Here is a 20,746-nt window from a genome sequence, read left to right on the forward strand (position 1 = left end):
TGGTATTCGCTCGCAGTCAGAGAAGTCAAATTTAAAAGGCAACACACTCGATCGGACGCGATCCGATCTGGAACGCACAAAAACGAAGTATACCTTAGAGGTTTGCATTCCCGCGGAACACCCGCAGGACACCCGGAACACGATCAGATTTCTTGTGGCGCGGGATTACATTTCAGAGTTGAAGGCGGTAGCAGACGGTATGTCCATGAGTTGTGTGCGGGAGTGGGCGGTCAGAGAAGAGCCTAAAAATCTGATGTGGATATCTATTTTTATATATTAATTTATGTATGCAAAAAAAAAAAAAAATTATTATTATTATTATTAGTTTATTTTACAATTAATTTATTTTTTATAACAATTAACTGAAAATCTAACGTAAAAATGTGCATACAACACATGCATCAGTTTATCCAATATTTGGAGCAGGCTATAGTCAACAGCGCTTTACAAGAATGGAAGAGCAAAGCGTGGACCCACTGTGTCATCGAAGGATGTGAAACTAGGACACGAAAATGGTAAATTTAAGCGTTCAGAAACCAACCTCAGGCAAGTCAGATGGCCATCGTGTCACGCGTCATCTGATAATAGCAATAACAGAAAAATACAAGGTTTCTGTGCACACTTGTTTATTTTTATGGCTTTTGCCCTGTGTGAAAAACAAATGCCGGGTTGCGTGATTGGGAGAAGTTGGGAAGAAAATCACTGTGGGCAGAGAGCTGGTGAACATGGAGTAAAATTCAGCAGGAGAGATGGGGATATAAACTTGTGGGAGCGGGATGGAAAAAACAATCCCACGCAGATCTCTTGTATACCTAGGCCTTTAAGGCCAAAGTATACTTCGGCTGTCAGTATGCGTGATGCAAATTTTTTATCAGCACTGTCCGTGTGGATTGACCGCGCACGGCGCAGGTTTTCTCGACAGGCAGACACGGTCCTCCTCTGTGTGCATTGCGCATGCGCCTGCCAATGACTGTACTTAAAGAGTATCGCACAGCAGCTGTAGTGAGCATGCGTCGAACACGTTCGTATTCGGTCGCGGTCGGAAGAGTATACTTTGAAATGCAACTAATTCCAGGGTATAATACAAAGTATAATGTTATAAATTTACACGAAATCATTTAAAAATTGCAAACACAAAAAAGTTTGTAAGTTTTAAGCTGCTAAATAAGGTGGAAACGCATAAACGCAGTCTGGGAAAGGGTTCATTCAATAGGTTATTAAATCCAATGTGGGCTGCCTTTTGAATTTTACACATACAATTTTAATTTGTGAAACGCTATTAATTTTATTTAATTAGTTTGCGTTTTTTTTTTAATTGCTGGTGCAACTTTTCATTTTAATTAAAAATATATTTTATTTTTCCTATGTGTAGGTAATGCTATGAATTGTGCAGTCCGCGCTTGTAATCAGCGGTCAGATGTGGTCGTCCGGCTCCTCGTGGAGTCCAGACCGCTTCTTTTGAATGTCCTGTCTGCTGGCAGGCGGCCAACCGAAGTGTGTGGAAATGACACCGCCAGGGCGGCAGAGATTTTCCTTCATTTCTCTCCTTCCAGATCGCAGACGGGCTGACATTGGCTAGAAAGTGGAGCAGCTCGTCAGGGACAATCAATGCGAATCGATCGAGCCGCGCGGGTTTGAGGCTCCGAGCTGGAAAATAACGCGCGCACGAGCAAGCGAGCGCACGCGCGCGCCAGAGAGAGAGAGTGGGGAGGGGGTGTGGTGCAAGTACTCGCCTCTCTCACACACACACAAATATCGCCTATTTATTTTATGTAAGGCGTATCAAAGATCGTTTATTGATTAGACAATTAACGCCTGTCCAGACACAAGGCTATTTGATCACATTCATCAACACTAAAAGGATAATGTTTTTCCTCACTGTCAAACTTAACCAAACGCAATGGTACAGCACGAGGTTTGATTGCAGTTGTAGATTTATATTATTTCGAACATTTTGGCCAGTGCCAGTAGCTACTTGCTTGTGTGCGACAGCCATTGAATTTAAATGGCATTACCTGGGCAATGGTGTCATGAAATCATTTCTTTAATATGTGATAAACAACTGTATCAAAATGTTTAATAAGCCCAATAGTCTCATAATTAAGCTATCTCACTCGCTTTCACTCTCTATCACCCTGTTTGTGTAATATACAGTAGGTGCAGGTTTAAATTTAATTTAATTCCAGTCTTTAATTACAGGAAATATTTCCATTGTTTGGCACAAAACATTAACTATATTTACAAGGTGGAGCAGAACCTTTTTATGTTTTGCATTAGGGCATTAGCAATATACAAATAAGAGATTTAAAAAGAAAAATGCAATTGATAATATACCACTGTCTTCAAAAAGACACGATTGTATCTAATTTTTTGGAATTCATACAGTCAGTGTAATGCATAAAAACTTAAAGCATTATATTCATAAAAATACAAATAAAAGAAGCAGTGAGCATCAGAGACTTTTAAAAGAGAGTTGTGTCATTTAGAATTCATCACGTCATGGGCATTGTCAAGAATTAATTTATGCAAGTCTTATGGCGACATATTGGCTACATGTAAAAATTAAAAGCAGTGTTCTGACAATGTATATTCTTGCACAGTTCTGTGGTGCAGTACTTTAATGTACATTATCACCTGATAAAGAGCCTGCAGTTTGATCTAAAAGAGAAATTAGTGGTCTTTTTGTAACTTTCAAACATCTTAGTATATTGTAATGCCATAGCAACTGTGTGGTGATGCCATGGTAACACACCTAAAAAACACTGGTAAATCTCTTTCACCCAAAAGAAAGAGAAAAGAAGAAAAAAAAAACACTTGTAAATCCATGGTGATTACATGAGAACTGTAAATCCTGTGTAACAACTGAGTAGTAATATGATAATAATACTGTTGTAATGCCAAGCTGGAATAAAACTATGTGGAAACACCCTTATGACTGTGTTACAATAATGAAGTTAAATGATGTAACACTGACACTGTAGTAACTATAAGTGGTATGCCATAATCATTTTATTTTAACCAAATTGATCATGTTAAATGTCTCAATTAGCATAGGAAACAAGCTGTTGCTATGTTAAAAGTTTGCCATTCTAATCTGTTCTGTTATCAGCTGTCAGAGAACAATGCATGTAGTAGAACATCAACAGATTCTCCTCAGTTCAGAAATATCTAGCATGTGCAATGGCCATTACGTTCTAATCCAGGTTTGTGTTGTGTTACACGGGTTGCCCGAGTTTGACAATTAGCATTTGTTTCAGCGATGACATATTTACGTGGTCGTGGGCTGACGCGCACGGGGTTCGTCAGAGAGATAAGCACACAATGGACACATCCAGTCCCTCGCCGATGGGCTGGCGTGAATAAATTGGACACGCATTGCTTCGTAATCCCCTGAGTGTCTCTATGGCTCTGGCAAAGTGCCTGGCCTCACCATATCTTACATTAAGCAGACGTCAATCCGTTCATCTTCCTTTCGCTTTTGAAAATCACTTCCACGTCGAAGTGCCTGACCACTTTCTGTGCCTAGGCTCCGTTAACTCTCAAGTCCTCCAGAAACTGATCCAAGAGAGGGGGAAGGGAGCAGAGAATTAGTCAACAGTCCGGCCCTGGTGTCTACACTGATTATGGTGACTATTTGTGTTGCCAAATAAGTGAATTGCGCAAACTACTAAAAAACATAGTTTCAGAATACAGCTATAATTCAGAAAACAGCATACTGATTGACACATATATCATGTGCTGTTCTTGTCCTCAACTGGCTGCTTGAGACATTCCTAAATATAAGACTCCAGGCTCTCTATCTCTTTCTCCATTAGCCAATACCTCAAATACACAAACAAACATGATGTTAGTCACATGTGTAACATGTAATAAAGGTCAGTGGTCACATCATGCTCTATCACTCATTTGTAATCAATTAATTCTGTTGAATCATCAGTAAACTTTATGACCCACGGGGGAGAGTTCAGGACTTCTGGAATGTGAGTTTAAGACTCTTGTTTGAGCAACAGTTGTGAGACAACCTTTGAAAGCATCAATCCAGTAAGTTTGGGAAAGACGATCAGCTCATAAGCACAGCTGAACTTATTATTGTAATTAAAATCTCAGAATTAGACAATTTGGTATAATTTGAGACGGCTAATAATATATGATCACACTGGAAATCAACATGTTGCTTCTGAAAGTTTATGTACGCAGAAATCAACCCCATACTGCCGAATAATTGACAAGCTACATCTCCTATCAGACATTTTTGCATTATTTCAACTGCAGTCACATTTCCTCCTAGCGCTTTGCATTGGAGACTTAGGTTCTTGTCCAATGGGAGTCAGGCAGTAATCGCGTTCTCAGAAACTACAGTCAGCGCAATTTGGAGGTTATATTTTTGCTCTAAAATCATAGTTTTACTCCACTGATGGTTAGACATAGGGTTGGGGTTGTGGACATTTCACCTGAAAACTGGTGCTCACACGTGCCCATACATTCAACAACATGTCCAGCTTTGGCCACTGGAGGCAGTGATTTGAATTTCAGTAAGTACAGACCGATTTTAGCAGCCATACATACTTTGACCGACTGTTGCCAAATTCAAAGTGTGATCAGTCTGTGAAATCATGATAATATGCCAAACGTTTTACCTACCTCCACTATCTGTCCAAACTAAACCTCTTAACATAAGTAGATATAGACACAAAGAGTCTGTATTTCTCTCTGAAATTATGTTCTTGTTTTGTTTGCTCATGCTGTTAAGTGACCTTGGGTTTTAGAAAGTTGTTATATTAAAGCTACACTATGTAACTTTTTTGTTAAAAAATAACAAAATGTTATAAATGAGAGAGTGCAACAAAAATCCATCTTCCAAACCATGTCTTTACCCAAATACACTTTGATAAACCTATAATAATGATTTATATTTTAGAGCTGTCGGGACTACATAAAGGTGAAAACTCCGAGATCTGAAAGGATTTAAAAGCGACCCAAAGCTTTTTTCTTACTCAAGAGGTAAGATATTTTATTGATATGGTTTATGTATAATTGTGTAATCACACACACACGTCTGTGTGCGTGTAGTGAAATACAATAGTTATACTTTATTCTGTGCGGAATTTTTCACTTGCTAGCACACGTGTTTATTGTTCTTTATAACGGCAATCATTTATATAAATAAATCCTTTAGTCCTAGGCTTGCCAAGGATATTTGAGTCTTGAAATTATGTTGACCACTGGTTGGTAACAATGACAATCTATAAATCTGTTACTACCATGGTCTATTTGACCAGAATATCCTGCAGTTATACAAACTTTACAAAGTTTGACTATATCAGACTAGCAATCATTATGTCTAATGTTAGCGAACGTTTGTAATGTAATTTATTTCAAAACATCAATTTTTCCAATAAGTCAAAACAATAGCATAAGATATGGCACTTACCTGCTCAGATGACATGTTTTCGGATATCCGTCTTTTCCCTTCTTTCTTAATTTATTTGTCCATTCGCTGTGATACGATGTCCTGTATCCATGTGTACACCGATGCCTCGAACCACATTCATCCACGCAGAGCCGAAGCACAACCAAAACAATGTTCTTCCGCAAGATGCATGCAGTTTTATTTTTTAACAGCTAGAGGGCCAGAAGTTACATAGTGTAGCTTTAAATAAATGTATTATTATTATTATTATTATTATTATTAAAACTTGAGCCTCTCAAAAATCCAAAAGTGATGCAATATTGACAGCTCTAGATCCAGCGCATGAGACTGGCCCTGAAACTTCATGCCATTCTGAGCTTGACCTCAGATTTTTCTAAAAAAAAAAAAATGTGAGGATAAGAAACTGACATTGGATGATGCTGATAGAAATTGACTCTGGAATTATGCAGATGTTTAGAGATTTACACCACTCGCTTGTATGTAATTCCAAACCAGTATGATTTTCTTTACAAAAGGAGATGTTTGGCAGTTTGTTATTGACTGACAGCCCCAGCAGTCATTGTGTAGAAAAACAGCAGCATAAACATTTCTAAGAATTTCTCCTCGTGTTCCATGAAAAAAAAAAAAAACAAAGAATGGCATATGGGTTTGGAACCACATATGGGTGATTAAATAATGACAGAATTGTAATTTTTGAATGATATATCACTTTAATTCTAAAATTGACTGAATCCATCATGAAAGTGATGACCTTTGTATCAGTGCTCAGAACTGAAAGCAATGAATTTCACAGAATTCTGATAGCTGATACCATGATGCATCATCTGTCAGTTTGTAATCTGATATTCTTGTCTCACTTGATGGAGAAAACAGACTTTTTTCCCCTGGGAAATTGCTTTATTTTATCTCATTCGAAACACTTTTTTAAAATAAGCATATGAATATACTTCTTAAAAGTGGACAGGCCTAATTATTAGATGTTCTTTGTTACTCACATACATGTAGCAAACGCATAAAAGCAAAAGCATACTTTTAAAAGTTTGAAAGTAACATTGTGACATCACTACAATTGATTCATTTACAATTGTGCATTGAATGCAAAGCATTTAACCCCCTCTTGTCAGAATCCTAAGGCCTAAAGGTGAAGATCAGCATCAGTAAAAGCATATATATTAAATTAAGTGACTTTTACTTCTCTTCAGAAATTCTCAATTTTCAGTTTCCTCACTACAAATAAAACTCTTCACTAGATGTTTGATATTAGCACTTGTGTCTGTGCTTGTGTTAGATACCCATGTGTGTCCTTAAAGTAGCGTCAAAATGGAAAATACCAAGAAGCCTGTTTTGCTGAAGGGAGAGAGAGCGAAAGAGAGAGAGAGAGAGAGAGAGAGCTTTGGTATGAGGGATCAGCAATGCGTGACACAGGAGAGGTCGTGGTAGGTCGATGGCACCGGGGCTACGGCCACATTCAGATCTTTGTTGCGTTCTCTCTGCGTGAGGTGAGACAGAGGCACTTTTCTAAAAGAGAGGGAGATAGAGAACAGGGTGTATTAGTTCTACACTGCCCACTGCTGCCCACTCCAGCTGCATACAGTAAAAGACCAGCAGGAGTACCCCAGAAGAAATGCCAGAGTGAGAGAGCAAAAGGAGGAAGATGTCCAGTTTCGCAGACGCTCAGGAATGTTGCGAGTTTTCCAAACAAACACCGCAATGCTGCTCTCTCCCCTCTACACCGGGCCACACACACACTTCCCTGCATCCAGCACTTATTCATGTAATCACCTCCCACTGCCTCAGTACAGCAAACTTCTCATTGTGCTGGATGTAGTATCCTGCTAATGCGTCAGCTGATCTCTTTTTTGATTCTCTTGTGTTTCATTGCTCATATGATCTGGACTGCTACTGGACCCCTCTGCCCTAATGCACAGTGTTGAGTTCAGTGGGGAACAACACTAATCCTGTGCCTGAGTTTAAGTATAGAGACCCCAATGAAAATGACTCCAGTACAAGTATGAGTATTTCTTTTAAAGTAAAAGTTCAAAAGTACTTACTTGTGAAAGTACTTAAGTATGAAAAGTAAAAGCCCTGTTGAAAAGACCAGCATGCACTGTAAAATATGTTTGTAATATTGACAGAAAAAGAATGTAAAAATGCTACAGTAAAAAACTGTTAATGGTTAACTGGTACCACCTTGTACAGTTAAAAATTATATATGTTTTTACCAAAAAAATTAATTTTACAGTAAATAGTAAAAAAGAAATCACAGTAAAAAGTATTATTTACCTTATAGTTAACTGTGAAAAAATATATTATTTTAAACAAGGCAATGCATGTACTTTTACAGTAAATTATTGTTAAAATTATGGTGAAAAAATAATAATTAAATGTTCCCTAAAGTCTATGCTTGGCCAGTCATACTTAATTTCATTTTATTGAAATATTTATGTTTATATATATATATATATATCATTTATGTACACTGGAGTATTTTATGTTACATTTTGTGTTGTTTAGTTAATGTTTATAGCATTACAGTATTTTAATGTTAAGTGTGTTACCCTGATGGTATTTTGTGTTTGTGGTCACAGTACTTTTTACAGGGAATTTTGTGTTATTTTTTGTGAAATAACGGTCAGATGGTATGTCGATCCAGTACCCAAAACACAACATATACCAGCATTTTCAGCAGAGAGTACTGATCAATAGAACTATTGTTTATTATTACTGTTGTTATTATTTTTTGCAGCTCGATATACAACATCTTCCTGCTCAAAATAAGCATTCAAGGAGAGAAGAATAATATTACAGGTACACATAAAGGTAAGAGTTCAGTATGATGGTATTATAAGTAGTCAACTAACCAGCAAAAATTAGTTAGGGAGATTTGAATGTATAAAGACATTAGGTACGCATGATCTGCAAATTAGCACACTTACACTTTTAGAACTTTCTAAAAGGCAGGTTTAAGTGGTTTACAAGGACTTTTTTTAGGTTACAAACTGGTAATTACAAGGGTATTATGTTATAAATGTGGTTTATGAGGACATTTCTAGTGTTCCCATAATTCAAATCACCTAAAAAACATACTAAACAATGTTTTATTGAAAATGTAAAAATGCAGAACGTTTTTTGTGAGGGTTAGGTTTAGCGGTAGGGATAGGGGATATAATCTATAGTTCATACAGTATAAAAATCATTATGTCTATGGAGAGTCCTCATAATGATAGCTGCACCAACATGTGTGTGTGTGTGTGTGTGTGTGTGTGTGTGTGTGTGTGTGTGTGTGTGTGTGTGTGTGTGTGTGTGTGTGTGCGTGCGTGTATGTGTGTGCAAAAAACTGAAAACAACTGCCACACAAATTAAATCGAAAAATATACCACACGGTAATGTATATTAAAAAACCAAGATAGTAGAACAAATTTAATAAAATGAGGAGTCTAAAGTATTGTAATTCAGTATAATAGAAACAATGGCTAATAGAACTGTTGATTGTGAATTGTTTTGATTGAAAACAATTGATTGAACAATTGAAGTTCACTTTATTATCCTGCTGTTTCAGAGCCACATTTGAGGGAATGAACATGTGTTTACAGTTGTGCGATTGTGTACATCTGTGTATAAATCCCTGTGTATATGCAAATGTCTCATAACCGATCGCATTACAGCAAGTTTGAATATGTAGAAATGCAAATGAGAAATGAGAGCTACAGAGCACATGGAGGGGAAGATGCACTAGGCATTGAGTAAGCTGGCTTAGTGTCACAAATTTTGCTTTATTTATATTTATATCATCCATAATTTTATTACATAGGTTATTTCTTTCTTTCAGGAGCAAAAGCGAGTTTTTCTGGAATGTAGTGGAGTCAAAGGAAAGATTTTAACTTTGGAATGTAAGCACAGATTCTTGAAAATGTAAATAATTCAACCCAAAATGAATATTCTGTCTTTATTTATTCATATGTTGTCACAAACTGTGGTTATTTTTTTATGGAACACAAAAGGAATTTTCAAAGTTCCAATGAAAAAAAAAAAAGAGCATAAGGTTTTGGAACTACATAAAGGTGAATAAATAATGACAGAATGTTTTATTTTGGGGTGAATTATTCCTTAATAACAGTAATGGAATACAGAAATCTATATTTATGTGGCATACTTGGACTTTCTCTCTCTCTCTCTCTCTCTCTCTCTCTCTCTCTCTCTCTCTCTCTCTCTCTCTGTGTGTGTGTGTGTGTGTGTGTGTGTGTGTTCAAGAGCATATGGTTGCCTGTCAAAAGCAACCATAAGTGAAGGGGTTGTGCCATCTATCTGTCTCTGACCCAGTAGCAGAAGGGCAGACAAGAGAGAGGGAGAGAGAGAGAGAGAGAGACAGAGAGAGAGAGAGAGAGAGAGAGAGAGAGAGAGAGAGAGAGACCGCTGAGCTTCACTGGCAAGCGGCAGGGAATTCGGGGAGGAAGGGGCTGAGGGGTCTTAACCCTCAAGGCTAAATGACTAGGACTGTCATCAGAGGAACAGGTGTGGTCTAATACTGATGTTTACACAGGAGATGCTGATGAGAAAGATCCGTCAGGGAACAATTTAAAAATGTTGGGCTTGCACAGTCCTGTAAGGGATTTCTAAATACTCAACAACAGTCCAACAACGAATGGTAGAGTGTTACCCAAACTAATGACTATGAAAGAAATAACAGATGAACTAAAAGGGGAAGCAAAGTATCCTGTTTTTCTGAAGTTATTCAGAGCAAGTACACGTAGGAGAAAAAACCTACAGTGATAGATTACCATCTAGTGTTCATATGGCTACATTGCGGACATTAAAGTACAAGTCAAGACCTGATGATTGAATACAACATTGGAGCACTGTTGCCAAGTTCGCAATATTCCTGCAAGATTTGGCTACTTTTCAACTGTTGCCTTGGATAAATTTTTCACCACAGTTTAATGGTTTGACATATTGCACAAATTAGATTCATTTTGTATATTTTATTAAATGTATAGAATATTAAATAATTTACTGAAATTATATCCTATTAAACAGACCCCTGACACCACACAGAAGTGGTCTAGCACAAGTCACACTCTTCTGCTAATGCATTCAATATGCAGTTAATTTGTAGTGAAATAGTATGCCAGCACAAATATGGTAACTACTGGTAATACATATCAAGTAAAAACAGCAAGAGACAGTGTGTATTTATAATACCCAAGAAACCCTCTAACGCCCACTATTACAATACATCTGGCAATGATAATGTTAGATTATTTTTTCTATGGTTATGAACTTTGACCTACGTTAAACAATAGGCATAACAATTAAAGAAAATCTAAAAATTTATATAAGTTAGGTAGATAATAATAATAATAATAATAATAATAATAATAATAATAATAGACTGTGTTTTTGCTTTAAAGGAATATTCCGGGTTCTCAGATCCAGGGTTGCCAGATATTCGTGTAAAATGAAAAACCAATCAAAACAAGCTAAAGAAATGGCCCTGGTACTCTCTTAAGAGTGGCATATTTTGAGTTTAGGTACTGGGGTCGTTTCTTTAGCTAGTTTTGACTGGTCATTTTTCACAAATACCTGGCAACCCTGGAACTGAGTACACATTGACCTTATACTCAGGGAGCAGAAACAACTCAAATGCAAGCCCAGACATAACAGTTGGTCACTGAGGCATATCGACTCAGCACAAAATGTTTGAATGCCTTCTGTATGAGTTGAATGTGTTTTAGTTCTGATATAAGACTGATCCAAAGTGAGAAGGCCTGTCTGCCTGCAACATTTTGCTAGCCTCTGTCTTGGTGTCCTTTCAGAAACAGCAAGAATAAGTTACCACTGCTGCTGCTAATGCTGCATGCTGTTGATTTTTGCTAAGTAGAAAGTGGCACATGTCAGAGGGAGAATAATTGTCATTTCTAACCACTCATTTGTTGACTTTGTGTATGTGCAGTACTTCAGTGCGTTTCTAATCCTACACAGCACTACACTGTCCAATTGAATTTCTAACACATTACTGCAATAGAGAACATGTGACTACTAAACTGAGTTTGTAGTCACCGAACACACGTAACTTTAGCCTACCCTGACCACTATTGGTAGAATAAGGTATTGCAAAACCATAGAAATGCAAAAGAAATGTATATTAAGAAAGAATATTAACTTTATATCACACTCTCATCTGTGAGCATCTCTGAATTGCAGATGACATTTTTTCAGAATATATTACAGGTGTTTGATTCAAAAAGACTATGACCCATTTTGCATGAATTTGTTCCAAAAGAGTTTCCCAAAAAGGAAGAGAGCATGGGCCAGATTGTAAAATAAAGGTGGTTTGCAGCCAGGTCTGGAGAACACCGGTTGTCATCTACTGGTCAAATAGAGCTTTAAGTCGTGTGCAAAACCATTTAGCAAATACATGTATATGTGTGTAATATACAGGTGCATCTCAATAAATTAGAATGTCGTGGAAAAGTTCATTTATTTCAGTAATTCAACTCAAATTGTGAAACTTGTGTATTAAATAAATTCAATGCACACAGACTGAAGTAGTTTAAGTCTTTGGTTCTTTTAATTGTGATGATTTTGGCTCACATTTAACAAAAACCCACCAATTCACTATCTCAAAAAATTAGAATATGGTGACATGCCAATCAGCTAATCAACTCAAAACACCTGCAAAGTTTTCCTGAGCCTTCAAAATGGTCTCTCAGTTTGGTTCACTAGGCTACACAATCATGGGGAAGACTGCTGATCTGACAGTTTGTCCAGAAGACAATAATTGACACCCTTCACAAGGAGGGTAAGCCACAAACATTCATTGCCAAAGAAGCTGGCTGTTCACAGAGTGCTGTATCCAAGCACGTTAACAGAAGGTTGAGTGGAAGGAAAAAGTGTGGAAGAAAAAGATGCACAACCAACCGAGAGAACCGCAGCCTTATGAGGACTGTCAAGCAAAATTCAAGAATTTGGGTGAACTTCACAAGGAATGGACTGAGGCTGGGGTCAAGGCATCAAGAGCCACCACACACAGACGTGTCAAGGAATTTGGCTACAGTTGTCGTATTCCTCTTGTTAAGCCACTCCTGAACCACAGACAACGTCAGAGGAGTCTTACCTGGGCTAAGGAGAAGAAGAACTGGACTGTTGCCCAGTGGTCCAAAGTCCTCTTTTCAGATGAGAGCAAGTTTTGTATTTCATATGGAAACCAAGGTCCTAGAGTCTGGAGGAAGGGTGGAGAAGCTCATAGCCCAAGTTGCTTGAAGTCCAGTGTTAAGTTTCCACAGTCTGTGATGATTTGGGGTGCAATGTCATCTGCTGGTGTTGGTCCATTGTGTTTTTTGAAAACCAAAGTCACTGCACCCGTTTATCAAGAAATTTTGGAGAACTTCATGCTTCCTTCTGCTGACCAGCTTTTTAAAGATGCTGATTTCATTTTCCAGCAGGACTTGGCACCTGCCCACACTGCCAAAAGCACCAAAAGTTGGTTAAATGACCATGGTGTTGGTGTGCTTGACTGGCCAGCAAACTCACCAGACCTGAACCCCATAGAGAACCTATGGGGTATTGTCAAGAGGAAAATGAGAAACAAGAGACCAAAAAATACAGATGAGCTGAAGGCCACTGTCAAAGAAACCTGGGCTTCCATACCACCTTGGCAGTGCCACAAACTGATCACCTCCATGCCACGCCGAATTGAGGCAGTAATTAAAGCAAAAGGAGCCCCTACCAAGTATTGAGTACATATACAGTAAATGAACATACTTTCCAGAAGGCTAACAATTCACTAAAAATGTTTTTTTTTTATTGGTCTTATGATGTATTCTAATTTTTTGAGATAGTGAATTGGTGGGTTTTTGTTAAATGTGAGCCAAAATCATCACAATTAAAAGAACCAAAGACTTAAACTACTTCAGTCTGTGTGCACTGCATTTATTTAATACACGAGTTTCACAATTTGAGTTGAATTACTGAAATAAATGAACTTTTCCACGACATTCTAATTTATTGAGATGCACCTGTATGTTACGTTACTTGCTTTGATGAGAGTCATTGTTTTAGTAGTTTTGCTTTGTCAAACTTTTTACGGAGTAAAAGTAAACCGACTTGTTTTTAAACGTAGGGTGTTTGGCTGGTGTTATTTGCAAGCACTTCAGAACATGTTCAACACACAGTGGATGTGGTTCGTGATTTAGCATTATGCGTGTGAGTCCATATTTTATGTGCTGTTCCTTCATACTTCCACACTTTAGAGTGTAGGCCTTAAAGGGTCATGAAACCCCAAAACACATTTTTGAACACATCACTGAAAACAATAGCACTCATTATGTTTATTGTTAAGGGTAATTTGTCTTTTTTTGTTTGTTTGTTTGTTTGTTTGTTTGTTTGTTTTTAGCCATTCCGTTCTTCCGGGGAAAAAAACAAAAACTTCAACGTCATAAAATATGAGGAATATGCGTAAACTCTGAGTTGTGATTGGTAGTAGAGTACAATAATACGTAATTAGATTCTGAGTGTTTCTCCACAGTATTCATGAGAAGGAATGCAGCCATTCAATCACTGCGCTGCCTCATACATGAGCTTGCATTACAGCGGAGAATTAAAAATTACATGTGGATGTGACAGCAGTTCCTGGTCGGCGCAAAATCAACAGCACTCACGGAACAGATATTAGAGGGCTTTTGCACTATACACCGTGGTGAGACAGCATTACAGCGGAGAATTAAAAATCCCAAGCGGATATGATAGGGATTCCTGGCCAGGATATGAGAGCGGATTTTACACAGAACATGATAAGATCGGAATCACTCGTCAGAATGGACCGCAGTCGATAACTGTACTTTTTAAACAGTGTGCAGTTAATGTTTTGTGTTTTGGAACTGTTTACATTAATTACATGCCTTACTGAACACACATTTTGAATTTAAATAATTTTCTACAGCAATAAACATTATACCACAAACACTGTCAATAGAGTTTAACTATTCACAATTTGTGTGTTATTATAATATTGAGATAGTGCTAAATGGTTAAACTGGTTTGGCTTGCTGTCCATAATGGAGGGTCTCGAGCGCGAGACTTGACTGGTGTTGCATTGTGAGGAATTCTTCAAAAGTAGTGCTATAAATAGTTTTAATTAATCAATTAAATTGATTAATTAAATGGGGGGGGGGGGGCTATATTTGGTGTGACAACCTTTGCCTTCAAAACAGCACCAATTCTCCTAGGTACACCTGGACACAATTTTTCTTGGTTGTTGGTAGATAGGATGTTCCAAGCTTCTTGGAGAATGTGCCACAGTTCCTCTATCTATTTCGGCTGTTTCGGTTGCTTCTGTGTCTTCATGTAAACCCAGACTGACTCAATGATGTAGAGATCCAGGCTCTGAGGGGGCCCTAACATCATGTTTCCTATGATTGATGAATTGATGTTTTCTACTGATACACTAAAAGCAGAATATATAAAATAACCATCTTAAGACAAATGTTTTTGAGAAAAATATATTGCGCCTACTTTTGCATATTAACCATGTATATGAGCATTTATGTATGTAACAGGAGCCATCTGGTATGTGCTGTGCAGTGTGCAAAACTCATTCCCATTACCTCAAGAATTGCACTATAGCGATTGACGCTAGGTATAGTATTTTTTAGCCTCCTTGAAAGGGCGCCGGCCTCTCTTGGCGAAGACGACGGTTCGAATCCCGCCCGGAGCAGGTCGAGTTGGACCGGTTACATATATTAAATTAAGTATAGCCTGTTTATATGTTGCCATTGTAATTTTTGTATGGTTATCCATTTAAATCTCATTTAAAAGGCAGTAATAGGCTATCTAGCCTATTTAAAAGAAAATAATATGTTATATTCTCACCACCCACTATTACAATGCCCTAAACCCAAAGTTTAGTAAATAAAAAGTTTATGACCAAGACTATTATGTCCTGATTATTAAATTATGTCAGCTATTGATTATTAAACATGGCGATTGCGCAGCGGGCGCATTCTCGGGAAAGCCCTTCACATCCACCTGATGGCAGCATCATGCAGCCCCTTCACGCGGGTGCGTGGGAGTTCCCCGCTTCGCCATGTCGGGGTGGTGCAACGCGCTGAAAGGATCTCCCGAGTAGAGCTCTCTATCTCTCTCTCCTGTTTCTCACTACCGCCCCCACCCCATCAGCTCAAACCTCCCCCTCACGACAGTCAAGAGTCTCAGCAGCAGCAGCATCCTCCACCCTCTCTAGGCAGCAGCATCAGCATCATCCCCAGCGCCGGCGGTGAGACACATCCGAGTGATGCCACTGCACCAACCGCATCTCGCCACCGCGAAAACACACCGAGAATAAAGCGCTTCTTCTGCGAGGAGGGAGAAACACGTTCGCCTGGAGACCTCCGCTGCCCATGAAGATGTCTAACGCCGACATGGTCTTGAACTCCACCGATCGGGTAGTGAAATGTAGGTGTAGATTTTTTTTTGTTTGTTTGTTTGTTTTTTGTTGTTTTTTTGTTGTTGTTGTTGTTTGTTTTTTTTTTTTTTTTTTTTTTTTTTGGCTTGTCTCCTTGCTGAAAGGCTTTATTTGGTGATCGATAGATATCGTGTTGTTATTTATTTACTAATTGTTAATGTTGTCTGCACATACAGTAGAGCTAATTAGTGGCAACTTCGTATTGATCACATTTTATGTGCTCATAATCACAGAGAACTAACTGGTTTTTAGGTTCTGTTCATAATGGAGCTTCAGTCGTCTTGGTCGGGTGATTTTTCTCTGGTATGGATTGATCGTAATTGAGTTCAGGCGCAGGCAGAAGGAGATGCGTTACATGCGTTAAAGGTAGATCCAGTGGAGGCGGTGATGCAGCAGGATTTAGGTGGCATCACGCAGCCCTTCCTGGATTCTTGAGAGACAATTAAGAGCGAAGCAATAAGGTTTTCCTTTCATATTTACCTGTCAGCGATCGGTTTGCTTTCTCGAGGGAAGCCTCCAGTCTGAAAGTAGCCTCAATCATTTGAGCTGGAAACTGTCACGCCACCGTTGCATCCTATGGATTTGCTCACATTTAGTGGTCACAGACATTAATATTCACACGTATTCATAGGAACATAAACGCAGAGTTCTCAGAGCTTGAATGTTTTCATCTAGAATGCAATAAAATCTTGATGGTCTTTTTATGTAAATTAGAAATAGCACAGTACTACCTCATTGGATTCATACATTTTTGTTCTTAAAATGATAATATCTATACGAACAGAGTTGTGTTTATAAGCAGGCCACATTTTTTTTAAACTGAGCTAGTAATTGTATTATTTGGGTATTGTTTTATATGGGTTGATAGCCTTTATCTGTGAGTTCTGACGCTTTGATAAAAGCTAAAATGGGTCAGATTTTGTTTTTCACTTTCATTAATTCTCTCTACTACTCCTCTCAGGGCTGATATGTCTGTTGGCCAAAGCTCTCTCTCTCTCTCTCTCTCTCTCTCTGTGTGTGTGTGTGTGTCTTTGACAGGAATAGCATCCAGTGGTGCATGTGTAATTATTTTGTGATTGTAGTAGATATTCTTGTAGATTTGATGATCATTTTGAATTGCAAAAATCTTGTGGGCTGAAATTTTGAAACCGTTTTCAGGATCTCTTATTTGCACCGCACTCTGCTCACATTTGCATTATAGTATTGTATTGCATGAATTTTACTCTGTTGTTTCAATAATTAGTATTAGCACTTAAAGGAATAGTTCACCCAAAAATGAAAATGTTCTCATTATTCACTTACCCTGATGCCATCCCAGATGTGTATAACTGTCTTTCTTCAGCAGAACACAAATTAAGATTTTTAGAAATATGTTGAAGCTCTGTAGATCCTTATAATGTAAGTAAATGGGTGCCAACAGGCTGCTGGATATTTAATGGTCCAAATGCATATTCAGGCAGCAGAAAATTAATCCACATGACTCCATTCAATCAATTAATGTCTTCTGAAGCAAACCGATAGGTTGGTGTAAGAAACAAATCAATAATTAAAACATTTTTATCTTTAAATTGCTGCTTCCGCCCAGTGCTGTATTGCTGTTTGAAATTAACAAACTCTCGAGTGACATTCGTTCCTCTGTTGTGTACAAAGCGCGCGCTTCCGACTTCTTGCATGAACGTGCCATTGTGCTTACGTCACTGATGCGTCGACTGCTAGCAGGAAGTGATTTGTTAATAAAGTTTTAATTATTGATTTGTTTCTTACACCAACCTATTGGTTTGCTTCAGAAGACATTTATTGATTGTCTGGATCATCATGTGGATTACTTTAATGCTGCCTAAATATGCATTTGGACTGTCAAATAGCCAGCAGCCTGTTGGCACCCATTTACTTATATTATAAGGACCTACAGAGCTTCAGCATTTTTCTAAAAATCTTAATTTGTGTTCTGCTGAATAAAGACAGTCATACACATCTGGGATGGCATCAGGGTAAGTGAATAATGAGAGAATTGTTTATTTTTGAGTGAACTACTCCTATAAAACACTACTTTTCTTAGTATAGTTCACCCAAATTGAAAATTCTGTCATCATTTACTCACCCACATGATGTTCCAAACTCATATGACTTTCTCTATTACATGGAACACAAATGGAGATGTTAGGCAGAATGTTTGGTCACTATTCACTTTCATCGAATGAAAAAAAAAAGATCAATAAAAGTCAACGAGGACTGAGGCTAACATTCTCCTGAAATCTTTTTTTGTGTTCCAATGAAGAAAGAAAGTCATATGGGTTTGGAACAACATGAGGTTCATAAATGATGACAGACTTTTCATTTATGGCAGAACTATCCCTTTAAGGCCTTACTACATAATCACACATATCAGGTTGAAGATAACCTCACATGTTGTTCATGCCATGTTGACCTGGAATCATTTATATGCTTATCATTTTTGGCAGAACCTTTGCTTTGGCTCAATGTATCAGCGTTTGAATGGAGCTAATTCTTTTGACAATGGCCATAACTCAGAGTTTGATGTAAGTCATCTGACCTCTCTAAAAGTGAAGGTCGTATTAGTCACTGCCACACGTAATGAGTCATCGTGGTGACCCCTACCCATGCACCGGCTACCTCATATTCCCCCAGTCAAACTCCCAGTAGCATGCTGTAGATCACCAACATGTCATTCTGTGAAACACCTCACTTGCAGTTCACCCCTGTGCTTAGCAGTCTGTCTCTTCTCCCCCCATGTATAATTGAGGGCTCTTATCATCAACAAAATGCATCAATAAATAACCACATCTAAAATCCCAGTGTTGAGGTTAGGTGAGCATTCATATTTAGCAGCATGCAGCACCAAACAAACAAAGGGAACAAACAAAGAATTTGTCTCTGTATAGAACCCACCGCAGCAAAGTAGGATTTCATAAAATAGTGCATGGTGAGTCATTTACAGAGTTTCATTTACTAAGTGCTAGTAGAGTTAGGCCTTTCATTCCTGCACTGACATAATGGATTTTAACGTGCTTTCCATTTAGTGTTATGCTTTTGATATGTTGGTTTATCGCCTGGTCTCATGGGAGCTGCACTGTGGATCATTCTTTGTATGTGAAATTATTATATTTCACTCTCAGTGCTAACACTTTCAGGCTCGTTTCCAGTTTATGAATCTGTCTAAATGTTCCTCCTTGTGTAGTATGAAACTTGGCGTTCTAACATGTGATAAAAATTATGGGGCAAATTTACTGTACATTCTGGAAAACATTTACAGATTTGGCAGGGGGAAAAAACAGTTCCTACAGACAGAGCATTAATTTTTTTTATATTTAAGTGTGCACTGAGAGTGTGGCTGTATGATGTAGCTAAAAATTATAGCTCAATATTTTCACCATTTTCATGACATTTGATATACTGTACTATACGTTATATATGCTTTGAAATGGCCTAAAAGGGGTATTTATTTTATTTTTTTCAATTCATTTGAAATATCCCTTGTTGGCAAGTAGGGCAGGGTGGTAAAACAATTCTTATTATTATTATGTTTGTTTGTGGTTGACAATCCAGCTTATGGTGCATTACCGCCACCTACTGAGCTGGAGTGTGGAGCGTCACAAGAAAGTCTTTCAGTGGAATCAAATGTCCTCATGAAGCAGTGACATAGCCAAGGGTGGCCTGGGTCCACCCAAATTAGAACCAAGCCCACCCAGAATATTAGAGATTATTCTATGACATAAAATATATATTTATAAAAAGTTTACAAATGTATAAATTCACATTTCTGAAAGTGTGAAAGAACCATTGAATGTGCCACTTCTCTGTTGTTAACCAAAATTTGGTAAAAAAAAAAACAATTGGGCAAAAACTTGGCACATCCATTTTTATTGAGGCCCACTCAGAAGTAATTTCCTGGTTACGCCCTTCTCATGAAGATGGTGAAATTTAATCGAAAAGAGGTCATACAACTTATGTAGGATTAAATCCAAAACAGAGTATACTTTAAAGGTAGCTTACCCTCTGGAATTTACTTGTAAACAAACAAGTTATGTTTACATTCATTCCTGAGGTCTAACAAACATGTGAAATGCAGTTCTTCCCAGTTCTTCATTAATGGTATGAAATGTGTATTGTGATAAATATCTATATCGAACTGTAACAAGGTTCGTTCTTAATATGGAAAGGAGGAAGCTGGAGCTGGGTGAACAATCCACGTAAGACATTAAATAAACACTTTTAAGCGTATAACAAAACGGAGTGCTTTTCAGCACCACTTAAAAACACACACTGCTTTTCAGCCAGCTACGTATAAACATAAAGACACACACACACAGACAGACAGGCTTCATGCATCTCTCTCTTTCTGGTGCCCCTGGCTCCTCCTTATCTCTCTCTCCCGCTGACTGGGACAACTCAGCGCCAGGCATGAACCCTCATGGCCCGGTCACATACCCCAATGCCCGATTCAGGCTGGGGAACCAACCAGCCTGACCTACTCTCCCCCCCCCTTCCTTGAGGGGAGGAGTTGCCCCATCAGCTGTTCCGCCACCGGCTGGTCTTCCCTGCCTACTAGGAACCTGAGTAGGATGAGGGGAGTGAGAGGGGAGAGAGAAAGAGAGCGGGAAAGCCCAAGAGAGAGAGATGGGAAAAAAAGAAAAACACTCCGGTTCGCAGGCCCCCGAACACGCTGTCACATGGTCCTCAGCCAGCCGCAATGCCTCCTGGCGGACGGCAGTGGGCTCCTCCGCCCCTAGGCGGACGGTTGCAGTGAGGACTCCATGACAGCGCATCCTTCCTCCTTCCCGGGTTTTGGCATCAATGTAACAAGGTTCATTCTTAATGTGGAAAGGAGGAAGCAA

General features: G+C 38.4%; 2 protein-coding genes across 10 annotated transcripts in view; one reads left to right on the top strand and one right to left on the bottom strand.

The window, feature by feature from the left end:
• LOC127431219 (CXXC-type zinc finger protein 5-like) overlaps positions 1 to 20,746 on the bottom strand; it is a 74,377-nt gene that overhangs the window by 35,009 nt on the left and 18,622 nt on the right. For 7 of the 9 annotated variants that reach the window (XM_051681551.1, XM_051681548.1, XM_051681545.1 and 4 more), the window contains one exon: positions 5,432 to 6,949. The gene's annotated coding sequence lies outside the window, so the exon portion shown is untranslated. Of the gene's footprint in view, positions 1 to 3,440; positions 3,461 to 5,431; positions 6,950 to 16,370; positions 16,446 to 20,746 lie in introns of those variants that run through there. The other 2 variants (XM_051681549.1, XM_051681555.1) reach the window with 2 other exon arrangements.
• The window catches only part of LOC127431206 (protein phosphatase 3 catalytic subunit alpha-like), a 69,381-nt gene continuing 64,258 nt past the window's right edge, over positions 15,624 to 20,746 (top strand). Inside the window, exon 1 of the mRNA XM_051681525.1 lies at positions 15,624 to 15,880. Within this exon, the coding sequence (XP_051537485.1) occupies positions 15,826 to 15,880 (55 nt within the window). The 5' untranslated portion in view covers positions 15,624 to 15,825. The remainder of the gene's footprint in view (positions 15,881 to 20,746) is intronic.

This window comes from Myxocyprinus asiaticus, chromosome 40 (assembly GCF_019703515.2).
Source record: "Myxocyprinus asiaticus isolate MX2 ecotype Aquarium Trade chromosome 40, UBuf_Myxa_2, whole genome shotgun sequence".
NCBI classification, from domain to species: Eukaryota; Metazoa; Chordata; class Actinopteri; order Cypriniformes; family Catostomidae; genus Myxocyprinus; species Myxocyprinus asiaticus.